This window comes from Pelobates fuscus, chromosome 13 (assembly GCF_036172605.1).
Source record: "Pelobates fuscus isolate aPelFus1 chromosome 13, aPelFus1.pri, whole genome shotgun sequence".
Classification (NCBI taxonomy): Eukaryota; Metazoa; Chordata; class Amphibia; order Anura; family Pelobatidae; genus Pelobates; species Pelobates fuscus.
The window spans coordinates 81264691-81278083 of NC_086329.1; the positions used below are offsets into that span (position 1 = coordinate 81264691).

Consider the following 13393-nt stretch of genomic DNA (forward strand, 5'->3'; position numbering starts at 1 on the left):
GTCAATACATTTTCCCAGTTTTTTGGGGTAAAATTAGGGGCCTCTGCTTATATTCGGGTCGGCTTATACTCGAGTATATACGGTAAGTCTTATTTATATGCTTTTTACGATCTGTAGTCCACATTGATATATTTTGGCGCAGCCTTGCATTACTGTTTCCCATGTGTGTAGATCTATACAATCTACACACACACCCCACAGTGTGCAAAGTGAAACAAAAAAAATATAAATTTGTAAATTATACAAATTGTCAGTGGACATTCCAAATGGTACCCCGCTTGTTTTTTTTTGTTTTTTTTCAAAGCAAATCTACAGCTAGAAATAGGGTACATCTGTGCATCTATAAAGGAATTGGCAGCACATAATGCAATATTGTTACACATGTACAGGAGAGCGCTATAATTGTTGCACTAACAGAGGAGATTAATTTTGAAGAGGTTTTAGGGTGTCTCCTCCAATGTAAATAAGCTTTCTTTGTCATTCCTTCTGACTAATCAGGCTAAAATCTCAAGGATCCAAGTAAGTATTAGAAGAGGCTTATATAGACAAATGTATATGTAATAAAATAAAATTTCAAAGTTTAAAAAAAAAGAGATCCAGTGCATTTTGTCCACCTGCTGGACTTCCTCGGGAACCAAAAATAAATAAAAGCAATCAGAATACAATAATCATAAAGCCCAATACCCCTACCTTTAAGTGCCCTTATAATAGGGCTAATTCCAGAGATTACCACTAGTATTAAAACCCTTATTTAGACAATACAATAGCGATATGATTGAGATAACTTGTGTGGCGGAACCAACCTCGCCACTGAGAACTGGAGAAGCCTGGTTGCTAGCTTCCTGCCCAGTGATTATGGTCCCCGGGAGATATTGCCCTTTAAGGGACTGAATTGGGGCGTATGGACTGCTACCATAATGTACTGACCCTTTAAGAACTACTTTTGGGCATGTGGAATGTGTAATACTGTCCCTAGCACTTTAAATACTTTGGGGACAGATTGGTACTTTTGTATATGGCACTTCAGACGCTGTCGGTATCGGACAAAGGACCACGTGGCGGCGGCCATTTTATCTTCGAACACCGCCGACCCTTAACATCAACTCCACTTCGACACTTCGACCAAAGTCGAAGTACAGGCACACTTCGAATGGGACTTAGCCGTTTTTATGCCAGGAATTGACCGACCGCACAGCCCAAATCTATGGAACTGTTTTGGGCAAGAAAATGTGCTTGTGCTTCGGTCATAAAAGGACTTCCGTGTAACTTTTGATCCACTGGAGGGATTTGCCTGAATTTTGGAAGTGTTTATGTTTAAAGTATGCTGAGTCTGAATATGTGATTTGTATGTGAATGTGATGTATGGTTTTGAAGTTACAGATATTGTGTAAAAGTTATGTTTTAAACTGTATAATAAGTGGATTATTTCTCAGGCTAAGGGGAGGGGATGTGTGGGTTGTACCATATCTCGGATTGGTTATTTTATGCCTCCCCCTGGGTGTGGCCTGTATGTGTGAGATGGAAATAAAAGCCAGGCTGGATGAGCCAGTCGAGAGTTCCTGTTTAACCCTCAAAGTGAAGTGTCGTCTCATTATTGGGGGAGGATTTATTGTATGCTGTTCCAGTTTGACTGCTAGGAGTGTAAGCCTATTCGTATGGTTCCTATTCAACTGTCTACAGCATTCCTATGCTTGAGAAGATTCATATGCTGAATCGGTTCGGTGATTGTGGTGTCTGCCAGAGTGCTTGGAGTCCTCAGGAAGCGCTAGGAGCATCCATTAACGGAGGTACCCAGTCGGGGTGCCGGGCGATCCGTTACAATTTGATAGTCTTTATTAGTAATAACTTGACACCACTTCTACATATACACCATCGTGAAAAAAATATATATTAAATAACGTGAATAAATGTGAATTAAAATAGGAGGGAATCACTATAAAGAGTACTAAGCTTGATCTCATACAGATGACATGTTACTCCTGTATATAAATAAATTGATATCACAATTTAACAGAGGATATGTCTTTAAGGATAACAGCAACTCCTTATATTGAGACACATTGTTTGTTTTTTCACGTTATTTATTATTTTTATTTTTTTCATGATAGCGTGTATGTAAAAGTTGTGTTCAGTTATTACTAATAAAGACTATAAAACAATTATCTCTAATCGTATCACTATTGTATTGTCAAAATAAGTGTTTTTATACTAGTGGTAATCTCTGGAGATTTGACTCCATCTCTTTGGGAGTTAAATCTCTATTTGGTTTGTTGGAATGATTCATCTTTGTTACCTTGCACATTCACTGGGTTATCCCAATCATTCATTCACAACACTGGCTCATAGAAACATAGAAACATAGAAACATAGAAACATAGAAACATAGAATGTGACGGCAGATAAGAACCATTCGGCCCATCTAGTCTGCCCAGTTTTCTAAATACTTTCATTAGTCCCTGGCATTATCTTATAGTTAGGATAGCCTTATGCCTATCCCACGCATGCTTAAACTCCTTTACTGTGTTAACCTCTACCACTTCAGCTGGAAGGCTATTCCATGCATCCACTACCCTCTCAGTAAAGTAATACTTCCTGATATTATTTTTAAACCTTTGTCCTTCTAATTTTAGACTATGTCCTCTGGTTGTGGTAGTTTTTCTTCTTTTAAATATAGTCTCCTCCTTTACTGGCTTTACTGGCAGTGAGGCTCACCCCACTGAATCAAAGAAAGGTTTCACAGTTGATTGCAGCCAGCCTCTGTCTCACTTCAAGGTAAATAATAATTGCAGCGATTGAAGCAATAACTCTTTGTTTGGACATCTTACACGCTCGCAGAATTGACTAGCCCAAATGTCGGCTGAGGATGATGAGCACTAATCTAGTGTGATTTCTCATTGACAAATCTGAATGGGAAAACGGCAGAGCCTGATCTAGCTATATATTTATTTTTGGTTTTCTTCTCTGCAGCTACTGAATTTCAATGTGACTATACCGCTAATTACCAATCACCACGAGTGGAATGGAAGTTTACGAATAATGACCAGGAAACAAGTCTCGTTTATTATGATGGAGAACTAACAGGTAATTGATACCCTTGAGACCTTTCCCCATTTCTGTATATCTTTTGCAATGTATTTATTTATTTATATAAAAAGTAAAGTGTAGATAGGTCACAAAATGGAAGCCTTCCATACTCAAGGATCTGTGATTTATTTATTTTTCCTTTCCTTTCTTCTAGTGTCCTACAAGGACCGTGCTGAGGTTTTTCCCAAGGGCTTACGATTAAAAAGTGTAACAAAAAATGATAATGGCGTTTACACCTGTGAGGTCACGTCTAAGGATGCATCTGGAGCCCATCTATTTGGACAAGCCAGAACGACCCTTACAGTTTTAGGTAATTTGGTTAGTTATTGATGTGATACCTGAAATTCTATTTTTGTCTTCATATTCTTACTGTCCATTTTTCAGTGCCACCCTCAATACCTATTGCTCAAGTGCCCACCTCGGTGACCAATGGTGGTGTGGCTGTACTAAGTTGCTTAGAGAAAGATGGCTCTCCACCAGCTACCTTTTCATGGTTCAAGGACAAAGTACTTCTGCCTTCCAACCCTAAGGACAGCCCAACATTCCAGAACTCAAGTTACACCTTCAATCCCACTACCGGAGTGCTGGTACATACACAATATACTTAGTTATTTATATACTCTAAAGGTTGATGAGCTAGTGTGTGTGTTTTTTGTTTGTTTTTTCCACTAAAGGTCTTAGACCGTGTAGTGCTTTAAGTTGTAAGCTCATAGGTTTACAATTTACTCTGTCTAAAAAAAAAAAAATAATAATAATAAAAAAAAAAAATTCAGGTGCTTTTATTTATATTGGTCTTTTTATATTGTGCGGTCTTTTCCCTAATTGTACGGTACTTCGGAGTACACTTTATAAATGCCAGTAATAAATAGGGCTGCTCTGTGCTCTGATCCTGCCAGTTGTTATATTTAAATAATGTTTGTGTTTTGCGATCTAGAAATTTGACCCTGTGACCAAAGGTGATTCAGGAGAGTATTACTGCGAGGCTAAAAACTCGGAAGGCTCTCAGACTTCAGGAGTCGTTCGGATGAATGCTGGTAAGTGTACCAAATTTCATGTTTTAATCTGTGTTTCCTTGTGTCAACTGCACTCAGAATAAATTATCTTTTGCAGAGGATGTAAATGTGGGTGGCATCGTGGCTGCAGTAATTGTGAGCCTCCTAATCTTGGCATTGATTGCATTTGCTGTGTGGTTTGCTTACAGCCGTGGCTACTGCAACAGTAAGTAAACAGTGTACTTTGTATGATGGGGTGCAATTAGAACTTTAATATCTTGGGGGGGGGGGGGAGGGTAGGGGAAGAGGTGAGGGTGGAAGAATTGCTATTAGCAAAGACAATAAGGGAAAAGACAGGATGTTCGGAAAGTCTTTTTTTTTTTTTTTTTTTTTTTTGTTTTGTTTTGTTTTTTTCGTGGAAAGGTTGAAGTTGTTTTGGATGTTTAAAGTATAATGGGTGGCCAAGCATGTGGAACTGTAAAGGCTTCAGCAAGAATTAGTGTTGCATTGGTTTAAGACATTGAGATTGTCTGGCAGCTTACTGCATATTGCAGTAGTAGACTGGACATGTTTCTGATGTTGGAAAAGAATTGGGGAATCCTAGCAATATTAAATAAAGTGGCAAAAGTGGCTAATCTTTGACTCCCTTTAGCAGAGAGTCTTTATAAATTCACTATTTTATTAATATATTTTTACCTAAATTTTGTATATTAATTTGCTACAATTGTTACGTTAATAGTGAATAAAAAATGCTGTCTTTAAAATGCTAATCAGTTCTGTTACTTTATTTTAACTAATGATTTTGTCTTGTTTTTTTTTTTCTTTTTTTTTTCCTATTTCAGAAAAAACAAAGTAAGTGACATTTTTTTCCACATGTTATTAGATTTGCCTGCCATTTTTTTTTTTTTGCAGGATAGATTGCAGAGTTTTGTCCTGAAGTAGAACTTGAGATCTCTTCTCTAGCATCAATAAGATACATTTCAATTTAAACATTAAAAGTTGATAAGTTTAGGTACATATTGATATGTGTTTTGAATTACGGAAGATGAGAACTGTAAATACAGATGTTATTAAAATGTATTTTACCTTTTATTGAGGTGTCCAAAATAAACTCCAGGATGTGGCAGGCAGAACTGAGTATTGCATAGATATATACTAGGACATATTGCCTTATTTAATGGTGTATTCAAATAGACGGATAACAAATTACCCAGCAAATGATGGCCTAGAGTAGCTATACTATTGCTGAAGATAATCAAGATCAAAAGGTTGGAGAACACAGTGCTGCATTTAGAGGAACACGATTACATAAAACAAAAAACCATATTCCTAACACTTTAGTATCTCCTTACATTACCAAAATTAAGTTAAAAAAAAAAAAAAGGGAGAACCTACCTTTTTGTCCAGCAAGCGCCCACTACTTCTATGTCATCCATAGAATTACTTATTTGTCTTCTTGTTCAGGCCAATGCTCCATAGAGAAGCCCCGCAGCCCTTCTGTGTGTCTGTTGCGTTGCCCCGCAGCCCTTCTGTGTGTCTGTTGCGTTGCTCCGCAGCCCTTCTGTGTGTCTGTTGCGTTGCCCCGCAGCCCTTCTGTGTGTCTGTTGCGTTGCCCCGCAGCCCTTCTGTGTGTCTGTTGCGTTGCCCCGCAGCCCTTCTGTGTGTCTGTTGCGTTGCTCCGCAGCCCTTCTGTGGGTCTGTTGCGTTGCCCCGCAGCCCTTCTGTGGGTCTGTTGCGTTGCCCTGCAGCCCTTCTGTGGGTCTGTTGCGTTGCCCCGCAGCCCTTCTGTGGGTCTGTTGCGTTGCCCCGCAGCCCTTCTGTGGGTCTGTTGCGTTGCCCCGCAGCCCTTCTGTGGGTCTGTTGCGTTGCCCCGCAGCCCTTCTGTGGGTCTGTTGCGTTGCCCCGCAGCCCTTCTGTGGGTCTGTTGCGTTGCCCCGCAGCCCTTCTGTGGGTCTGTTGCGTTGCCCCGCAGCCCTTCTGTGGGTCTGTTGCGTTGCCCCGCAGCCCTTCTGTGGGTCTGTTGCGTTGCCCCGCAGCCCTTCTGTGGGTCTGTTGCGTTGCCCCGCAGCCCTTCTGTGGGTCTGTTGCGTTGCCCCGCAGCCCTTCTGTGGGTCTGTTGCGTTGCCCCGCAGCCCTTCTGTGGGTCTGTTGCGTTGCCCCGCAGCCCTTCTGTGGGTCTGTTGCGTTGCCCCGCAGCCCTTCTGTGGGTCTGTTGCGTTGCCCCGCAGCCCTTCTGTGGGTCTGTTGCCCCGCAGTCGCAGTAGAGTATCTTCAGTATCCTCTTCCCAGTTTAACAAGAAGCTGTTTGCTCTGTGAGCATCTTCATGTCAGAATGAGTAGAGGATACAGATGATCCTTTACCAAGGTTCGCATGGCATGGGGGGGGAGAGTGTGCAGACATTGCGCCCCTAGGGCAGCCACGATATGGTTGCTTCAGCCGGAAAACATTGCCATCTCTACTAAACAACAATGGCATGGGGCATTTCACTAAGATTAAGTGTTTTGGGTGCCTTTATTGGTTCTTTAACAATATGATGATTTTTGTTGGGTTTGTGTTTTTTTTTTATTTTTGTTTTTTTAACTGACATAAACTTTACTTTTCCAGCAAAAAAGTTATTTACAGCCAGCCATCAGAAACCCGCAGCGATGTAAGTACTCAGTATTTGTGTCCATTATGAGATTTGTTTAGATGTGTCTAATACAGGTAACAGGAGTAAGTAAAACATTAAGTGTAATACATATGGCAGTCCCAGGTTATGCATCAAGGACTCGCAATGTCTCTATGTGCTGAGAATGACTGACTCCAAAAAGGGAGTAAAAATCAGGCAAAAGAAGCACAGAAATGTGCTGTTGTTGCTTTATTAGAAGGTGTTGGTTTTTTTCCTCTTGTGTTAATCCACATTTAGAGCAGAGTGGCTGGTTCAGAAATTTTGCTTCACAGATTTTCTTTTATATTAAGATCAATAAACCATTGGGACCCAGGGGGATTTCAATACATAATTCTGAACGAGCGCATTTTCATTGCAATATATAAAGTTACGTGGTTCAAATGTGTATACATTTCATTGGCTAAAGGTGGTCAAATTTTATGGTCCTTCTTTGTCATAGATTTATAACATTGAACTTATTCTTAAACCATCCTTGATCCGGAGAGTCATAGGCCGAAATTAACACTAAGCAATTTAAAAATAACAAAAACAACTAATTCTCCTTCACTCACAGCAATTATGAAGGTAGATCCAAGTTTATGAAGGAATATTAATTGCATTAATTATGTCTGTTAAAGTTTTCATCACATGTGACACTTCTTTGCGGCCTCCTCAGGCAAGGTTTCCTCTCTCAGGTGCTTCTATCACAAGTTCCCACAACTGTGTGACCTCCGCCTACACCAAGTTACCATTGTTGAGAATTGCAACAATCTATATTTGCAGGAAAAATAAAAAAAAATTTAAAAAAAGATGGAGAATGGTTAGAAAAGTGGATAACAGGCCTGCTAGCTGTAAATGCTCCTTACTGCATTCAATATCAACAGACTTAAAGGGTATCTGGCAGGCACTTACCTGAAGCTCCTCTCACCTTACAGGGGTGGATGTTGGTCTTCTGTAAAGCCCACCTCCAGACCTACCATGTTCTTCACTGATTTGCCATGCTTGGTGATGCTTCCCCAAGCAGGGCAAAACTCTATGCCGACAAGCCTATGCTGAAGAACTGATTGGCAGGTGGGTTAAAAGCCGAAATTAACACTAAGCAATTTAAAAATAACAAAAACAACTAATTCTCCTTCACTCACAGCAATTATGAAGGTAGATCCAAGTTTATGAAGGAATATTAATTGCATTAATTATGTCTGTTAAAGTTTTCATCACATGTGACACTTCTTTGCGGCCTCCTCAGGCAAGGTTTCCTCTCTCAGGTGCTTCTATCACAAGTTCCCACAACTGTGTGACCTCCGCCTACACCAAGTTACCATTGTTGAGAATTGCAACAATCTATATTTGCAGGAAAAATAAAAAAAAATGTAAAAAAAGATGGAGAATGGTTAGAAAAGTGGATAACAGGCCTGCTAGCTGTGAATGCTCCTTACTGCATTCAATATCAACAGACTTAAAGGGTATCTGGCAGGCACTTACCTGAAGCTCCTCTCACCTTACAGGGGTGGATGTTGGTCTTCTGTAAAGCCCACCTCCAGACCTACCATGTTCTTCACTGATTTGCCATGCTTGGTGATGCTTCCCCAAGCAGGGCAAAACTCTATGCCGACAAGCCTATGCTGAAGAACTGATTGGCAGGTGGGTTAAAAACCTATTGTTAAATAGAAAATCCAATCGTATATTGAAAAAAGGAAAATTAAGTTAAACTTATCTTCAAATTCCAAAAAAAAGAAAATTAATGTGTTAACCGTAAACACTGTACTTCACTGGTTAAAAAAAAGAGAGCCCTCATCCAAGGCTCAGATAAATTAATAAATAGATATTCGAAATACAAACTCTAATGCAATTACTAGGAGATGGTGTTTGAGAGGAGAAAAAAAAAAATGAACTCCTAACCAAGAAATCATACATGTAACCAAATACTGCAAAGTGCAATAATTCAATGTGTAGATAGAAGGGATTAATTGCTCCAATTAACTCTTTCTTTAGAGAAGGTCACAGTCTAAGAACGAATGTCCACAGCCCTGTAAATTCACTTCAGGCAGTTACTGGAATCACAATGTCCCTGAATGCTGTTAAACGTTACATTGTATGTTGCCTTTTATTATACTTTGTAACAGTTGGGAAAAATGGACTCCTGCTACCTATGAAGCTGGAGACGCCGCAATTTAACTATGCTAATATAGTACCAAACTCCAATTCACATACATCTCTTCAATACAAAGTACCGGTACAAAATGGATTCCTGCTTTCTTTGTATAACATGGACCACAATGACCGGTTCTAACGTGCCCAGATATTGCAAATCTACAGTGAAACCTACAGCAGAGCAATAGTGCTCTCTATTCTATTTTATTTATTTATAAATAAAATATTTTACCAGGAAAGATACACTGTAACTTTTGTAATATTTTAAAAAAATGAATACAGAGAATCTTGACTGCTCTCCAGTGCTCTAAATTGTCATGCTTCTAGGACTTGCTGAGAGATGAGTGTCCATTACTGTCAGATTTGTATTAATCATACATAAACAAAAATCCAATTATAATTGGCTTTCTCTCTGATCTGTGTCCTATGGAGGAACAGTGCCATCAATCATCAGAGGTTTAGGAAAAAAAAAATGTTTGGCTTAAAATCTACTTTTGCTGAATTTATTAAACCTGTATATTAAAACTTTTTTTTTTCTCTGACTTATTTAGCGCAATTTCCAGCAGACCTCTTCTTTCCTGGTGTGATCTCTAGACATCGAACATATCCAAAGACTTGTCCAGATTCCTCCTTGACACTCTTTGGACCTTGTTTTTAATGCAAATTGTACCATATGAACTATTTTGTTTTTAAAACTTTTGTGACCATCTGAAGATGAAACATTGTGTTTTGCATTTCTGTAAAGAGAGAATGAGAAAAATCTACGTTTAGGAAAAATCTTAATTAATTCGTTGACGTTTACCAAATGTTTGAGTGCCTTTATTTATACAGCTAAATTCCCTTTTGCATATTTTTTTGTTTTGTTTTTTAAATTAAATCTGGATATACATTTAATCGATTTGCATTCCAAGTAGTAATTCATTCTGAAGGAGAACAAACAATATTTTTAACATTCTGGGTTAATTGTGGGTTTTATTGAAGGAATACAGCATGGTTTTGAGGTTATCCTTGTCATTTGTTGTTTTAACTGTCTGAACCAATGCTCCATGAATTTTACGCAATGCAAGGGTTCATGCACTAAAATATTTTGCGATATTTGCTTTGGTATTAGTACGAGTTCCCGTTGCATAATTTTGACTGCTGGTTTTGTGCGGAAGGTTGCTTTTGAGGTACCTAATACAACAAAGGAGCAATACAGGCATGCACTGTAAGGGTAAAGTAGGCTCAGGAGGTACATGTGGACACTTTTTGTCTGCCTAATATTTATTAATGACAAGTCAAAACTTTAGGTTCAATTGACTTGTCTCTAAACATATCATCCTACATGAGTTTTTTTTCTTTATTGAGAATACTATGGTTTGTGTAAAATAACAAAATATTTGTAATAAATAAGAAAATGTTGGGGGGAGGGGGTATTTAGGTGAGGTTCTTGCTTTTTGTATCTCTGCTTAATATCAACATGAGTAAGCTTATTACAAGCTTTGTGTGTTTTTGTTTTTGTTTTGTTTAACAACTGATAGCAATAGGATTCTCCTCGATATTGATTGAACATGTTAGAATCGTTTTACCCTTGATTTAGCGGGGTGAGTTTATGTTGTTGGGTTTTTATTTTTTCACACTTACACACTGTGTAGGACTGTTTTGTGTTTTATTCTTTGAGAACAAACACTCAATATTTACTCTTAATTCAGGGATTTGAGCGGAGTATTTGCATTTTCTTTCTTTTTCTTTTTTTTATTATTATTTTTAATATATTAAAATTGGAATTATCCTGACCATTATTTTTCCAATTTGATTATTGCAAACCAAGACAAATTCCAACATTTAGCAGCTCCTTTTTATGTACTATATTCATTGTTATTGGAATGTATTTTACAGAATACAGTCCTTGATGTTCATCCATTTGTAAAATATCACTTCAAATGCATTTTTCTATGAATTTTTCATCTGTCTTTGTGGTTAGAAATAAATATATAAATAATGAAGTCCATTTTGTTTTTCCTATTCCTATTTCTGAGTTTAAAGTTAACTTTCAATAGTAATATCTGTACAAAGGGCTCTTCATTTCAACCCATGTGTTTACGCTCAGGCTAGGCACATTGCTTGGGTTGTCTGTGTAAATAAGCAACTCTGCCTCTGCTTGGGAAGGAGCACCAAGTCTGCACCTCCAGCTCATGAAGTTAAAGTGCTTTGCTTTGGAGAGCTCTAATCATTAAGAGTGTGAATCATCAATGCTGGAGCTTCATGGAAAACACAATCCGTACACGAAGAGGGCATGTCGCCCAATGAACCACAAGAGAATGGAGACTGTCTCTTTTTCCTTGGCTCAAGATAACAAAGTGGGAGGGGTGTGTGTGGCCACATACACTGTGTACACCCATTTACTTTAACGGTGTGTGTGTGTGTGTGTGTGTGTGTGTATATATATGTATATGTGTGTGTGTGTGTGTGTGTGTGTATATATATATATATATAACATAAACCAGTGTACTCGCTTATTAACTAAACAGTGATTAAAAATCCTAAATAGTATTATTTAAAAACACCTCACCTAGGTAAAAAATAATGGGGGTTTGGTTACATTATATGATCATACATTGCATAAGCATGCCAACTGCATCAAAGTACCCCATTCTTGGCAGGTCCTACTGACTTTGTTTGTGTGTGTGTGTGTGTGTATATATATATATATATATATATATATTCCCACTTACCATATTCTTTTCCCGCTCCTAGGCCAATGCAGCACAACAATGAGCAGCTCCTCCCTATCCCTAATTAGGAACCCAATTACAGATACTCCTTACTTACGGACTGGGTTCCGTTCGTACGACCCAGTCGTAGAACGAATAGGTCGGTAAGTGAGGATGTGTGCAGGTGTATGTTCACCCGAATATAGACAAACGCAGCAGAGCATGGAATCGCTCAAATCTATGTTTGGGGAAAATTCCTCGAACATAGACCAGCTCTCTAACATGGGGAATCCCTTGAATCCCCACGCAAGAGAGCTGGGGGTAAGCGCGAGCAATCGTAAAGTGAGGGCCACCTGTAAAACAAAAAACATAAACAACCCCTCCCACACGAGTCGGTGGACCGCAGGTGCAGGCCTTCGGGGAGACCTGGGGCCGGAGGGCGGCTACCATCAACCCGCACCAGGCCGCAACCTTGAGGATTTCCCAAGACAAAGGTGCCATCTATCCCGTACTACTGGACCGCGCTGTGGCCCTACCCAGCAGCGGTATAGACTAAACCAGCCTCACGGACTGCCAGTCCAGTTCATCACACGCACTACCAATGACTTTGGGGGACCTGGCCCAAATGGCAGGCACGAACTCCTCTTACTGGACTTCCACCACATTTACCACGTGGCTTAATGATGCCGTCTAATGGTTGCTTTTAGCTAACATATGATATACCTATGTACCACGTCCTACATATAACTGCTACCCCTACGCCGGCCTACGCTGACCAGCTATTGCTTTTCTATTTCTAAGTTTTATCGTTTATGCCATGTTAATGGTTATGCCTAGCTAACAGAGTACTCACGTTTAAAGACATTTTACAATATGCATAGCAGATGCTAGCAACTAGTATTCAGGACAGTGGAGGTGCATGGAGGCACGCAACACCACGTTCTGACATGACATTGATGTGCCCTGCCTTCACAGGGTTTCAAAGAGTAGTTTGGAGGACCCACTTTGGCACAGGGTGTGGACGGTATATCAGAGGCCAGACTCCGACTTTTTTTTTTTTTTTTAAACAGGGGCAGGGGCAGGGGTGTTCCTGGATTCTGGTATTTAAAGTCCTATTGGTCCTTCCTACGTAAGCTAAACCACAAGGGCAGGTGATCATATATATTACTTTGGTAGTGTGACCAGTAATAATTTGTTTAATTTTAAAACTTTTATTCTTGTCCTGTGGGTGGTTAAATTATCTTACTGTTCTCTTGCTATTTTTGCAACCCTTACATGCTCCACACATGCTCCACACATGCCACATCCATAAAAACCTGTTTTTTCTTTAAAAAAATGATTTGTCAGTTTCCTAGAGGCTATATGATTTTTTATTAGTGTCCTTCTCAGGTTTGGTACACCTCTATAAACTATATCCGGTGTATCGGGAAGTATTGAATTTAATATGGGATCATTTTTCAAAAGTGGCCAATATTTCCGAATAATTTTCTTTAAGCATCTACTATTATAATTAAAATCACAAATGAATTTCAGATTCTGAGGTTCTGTATTCCCTTTAGTTACTTTATATTCTATTAATTTCGTCCTGTCCTCATTTTCTACTTCCATAAAGGCCTTGTTGAGAAGTTCATCTTTGTATCCTTTCTCTCTAAAATCTTTCATGATTTTTTCGGATTGTTCATAAAATTTATATTGATCCGTGCAGTTTCTTTTCACTCTAAGTAATTGCGCCTTAGGGGCGTTCAACAGCCAGGGGGAAAAATGGCAGCTATTTTCCCCAATATAGCTGTTGACGTCCACCTTTTTAAAATGAGTGCAAGTTTTC

General features: G+C 39.1%; 1 protein-coding gene across 2 annotated transcripts in view; it reads left to right on the forward strand.

Annotated features, from left to right (window-relative positions):
- F11R (F11 receptor) overlaps positions 1 to 10235 on the forward strand; it is a 35962-nt gene extending 25727 nt beyond the window's left edge. Inside the window, exons 3-10 of one of the 2 annotated variants that reach the window (XM_063439921.1) lie at positions 2968 to 3081; positions 3239 to 3394; positions 3469 to 3671; positions 4019 to 4118; positions 4195 to 4302; positions 4919 to 4928; positions 6682 to 6724; positions 9427 to 10235. In XM_063439921.1, coding sequence (XP_063295991.1) covers positions 2968 to 3081; positions 3239 to 3394; positions 3469 to 3671; positions 4019 to 4118; positions 4195 to 4302; positions 4919 to 4928; positions 6682 to 6724; positions 9427 to 9462 — 770 coding nt within the window. In that variant the 3' untranslated portion in view covers positions 9463 to 10235. Of the gene's footprint in view, positions 1 to 2967; positions 3082 to 3238; positions 3395 to 3468; positions 3672 to 4018; positions 4119 to 4194; positions 4314 to 4918; positions 4929 to 6681; positions 6725 to 9426 lie in introns of both variants that reach the window. The other variant, XM_063439920.1, reaches the window with a different exon arrangement.
- The last annotated feature ends 3158 nt before the right edge of the window (positions 10236 to 13393 follow it).